Source organism: Juglans regia, chromosome 3 (assembly GCF_001411555.2).
Source record: "Juglans regia cultivar Chandler chromosome 3, Walnut 2.0, whole genome shotgun sequence".
Lineage (NCBI taxonomy): Eukaryota > Viridiplantae > Streptophyta > Magnoliopsida > Fagales > Juglandaceae > Juglans > Juglans regia.
In genome coordinates this window covers 32,008,543-32,011,231 of record NC_049903.1, presented here as the reverse complement: position 1 = coordinate 32,011,231, position 2,689 = coordinate 32,008,543, and the positions used below count along the sequence as shown (strand labels likewise).

The 2,689-nt window shown below is 41.4% G+C and overlaps 1 protein-coding gene across 1 annotated transcript; it reads right to left on the bottom strand.

Moving 5' to 3' along the window:
- Positions 1-350: 350 nt before the first annotated feature.
- On the bottom strand, positions 351-1,722 carry LOC109004208 (steroid 5-alpha-reductase DET2-like). The gene has a single exon (XM_018982676.2). The coding sequence runs from the start codon at positions 1,396-1,398 to the stop codon at positions 616-618; it is 783 nt and encodes a 260-aa protein (XP_018838221.2). The 5' UTR covers positions 1,399-1,722; the 3' UTR covers positions 351-615.
- Between the last annotated feature and the right edge of the window lie 967 nt (positions 1,723-2,689).

Sequence of the window (2,689 nt, the reverse complement as noted above, 5' to 3'; positions counted from 1 at the left end):
ATGACCTTACTGATTTAATTTATGTGATTTTTTTTTATCTATCATACTTGTATGTGCTGATTTTTGTTCTTTTCTATTCTTGTCATGGGTCAGTCCGGAGGCATGTGTGGCAATCTTGTGGACAAGTGCCAAAGCCGCTCCAAAGGTTCAGCCAAGGGAAAGTTTAGCAGGTAAGAGTTTTAAATAAGTAGCAAACGGATCTTGAATACGAACTCACAAATTGTACCTCAATTTCTCAAATAGTTTGAAATCTTATTAATTTGTTCGATAGGTCCCAACCACCTTCAGGTCTCTTCAATAAAAGACAAGTAAATTTGGAGAACCCTGATGTTAGAAACCATTTGATCTGTAAAATAGGCTAGCATAACTGCTGCATAATATGGCAGGAAAGATGCATAGATATAGCATACTCGTATCATTTACAGCGCATATTTTCCACAGGTACTACATACACAAGCTATAAAACCTTACAAAAGAGACGACCAATACGACCTGTGGAAATGTCAATTGCTAAATCAAGTTTTCTTAAAATGCTGCTGCAAAAAGGAAAGAGTTGTAGCCATCGCACATGATCCAAAGGACCAAAAGCCAACCAACAAAAGGAACGTCAAATTGTCAATACAAGAAGGGGATAACAGCTTTTCTACCCTTTGGATAGTCCTCCCCGAATTTCTCCAGATACCATCTATGGTTCGCACTTGCCCTGGGTACCAAGTTGGCACACGTGTAGAGGAAAAACCCTAGCCCCACCCAAGACCAAGTCATCACCGCCCAACCCAACCACTCCACGATCTCCCCAAGGTAGTTTGGGCAGCTCACCAACTCAAACCACCCTCCTCTTGGCACCTTATACCCTCCCCCACCTTCCTTTTTCAGACCCACCAAAACTCTGTCCGACCAAATGTTCACTGCCATGCCACCCAAAAACACCACCAATCCACCAAAAAACCGCCACCAAAACCACCCATCATTCTCGTAATCCTTGTAATGAGACACCCATCTGGCTTGTAAGTAAGCATTCCAAATGTTAAACACAAAGGCCAACACCGCCATGCTGATCGGGAATCCATGGGCAGTATTCCGGAGAGCGGAATTGCGGTGGAGGCGAAGTGGATAGATGCAGGTGCGGTGGAAATAGTGGAAGAGGAACGGAGACATGAGGACAAGGGACTTGGGATTTGAGAAGTTGAGACCGAAGGAGAAGAGGAGGAGGGTGAGCCAGATTGTGGGGCTTTCCATGAGGAACCAGGCCAAAGGTGGGTAAATAGTGGGGCCCCACCCGGGACGGTGGTGCTTGCCGTAGGGGGCTTGGAGGAACCGGAGGGCGATAAAGATCATTGGAGCCATGAGGTAGAGGGACAGCAGGCTGTAGTGGAAGACCCTCTGATCTGAGACCATATTTGTTTGTATTCGTGTTAATGTCCGATCTGGTTGAAAGGTTCGACAGAGAAAAAGTGACTTTAGGGGCGGAGAGATTGAGAGCGATGCGGAGCAGTGCGAGAAGGGAATGTGGTTGGGATATGACTTTTGTGGAAATTCTGATCTGGTTTTCCGGACCTACATTTATCAGCCGTCTTCTTATTAATGATTGTACTTGACTACTAGGTTACATCTCGTGATAACTAGATTCTATAAAATTTCTAAAATAAAAGAGAGAAAATTTTACAAAGAAAGAAAACTTTTGAAATGAAAAGAGAGAAGTGAAAGGAAAACCTAGGCTGACTCTATGCGTAATCGTTCAGGAAGTAATATTGCTTAATTAAGACGGATGGTTATAAAATCTGCACCATTTGACAACAAAATCTAGTTTCCCTCAGCTCCAATCAACCAAAAACCTAAAATATTCAAAATTCCATTTCACCCTTCCTTTCTCGCATTTTTTCAGCACAAAAAGGCACACTAGCTAGGAACGACACTCAAATACAACCCTATGTAAGAAAATTCAAACTAAAAAAAGAAAGGAAAAAAACAACCCTATGTAGAAACTGAAGGCTTCCGGGATCAGTAAAAAACAAGTTGGCTTCTCCAATTGTAGCATGGAAAAACGAAAAACTACAATTGCCGTACGTTCGCCACTAAAGGTTATCGCCCAAACCCTACACACACACACAGAGCAGAGAGAGTGTTATGAAGCCGGCGTTTGGAAACCCTATCAGAGAAGAGAAGAAGGGGTTGAGCATTTAAATTCGTACCGTAGGCCGTACGAAATTTCGGGTATCGTCACGTCGTCCTGCAAATAAAATCCAATGATTTCGGACAATTTCAGCTGTCCACCCTATATTTATTTTACCGTTTTTTTTTTTTTTTTTTTTTTTCAAACTACAAACTTATTTTAACCCCTAATTCAGACTAGACTATTTATAATTTTTATATATATGTATTTATATATAATTTATTTATATATAGACTATTATTTTGGAATATAATTTTTATATATATTTATATATATAATTTATTTATATACCGATTATCTCGAAACGTTATCCCGAAACGCTATCCCGAAACGGTACCGGTATCGAAATATTTTGTTCCAGTGCCTTGACCGGTACGATGTCCGGTACGGTATTCAAAACATTGGTTGTGAGTAGTAAAGTGGAGAAGAAGAAATGAAGTGTGTTCGAAGTGAAGTGAAGTGAAGTGTAGGGGCTGGAACTGGGAACGACGTCGTGCGAGTAGAGAGGGAAGTGAG

Coding starts and splice junctions, on each gene's coding strand:
- LOC109004208 (XM_018982676.2), bottom strand. CDS start 1,398: ATGGTCTCAGATCAGAGGGTCTTCCACTACAGCCTGCTGTCCCTCTAC.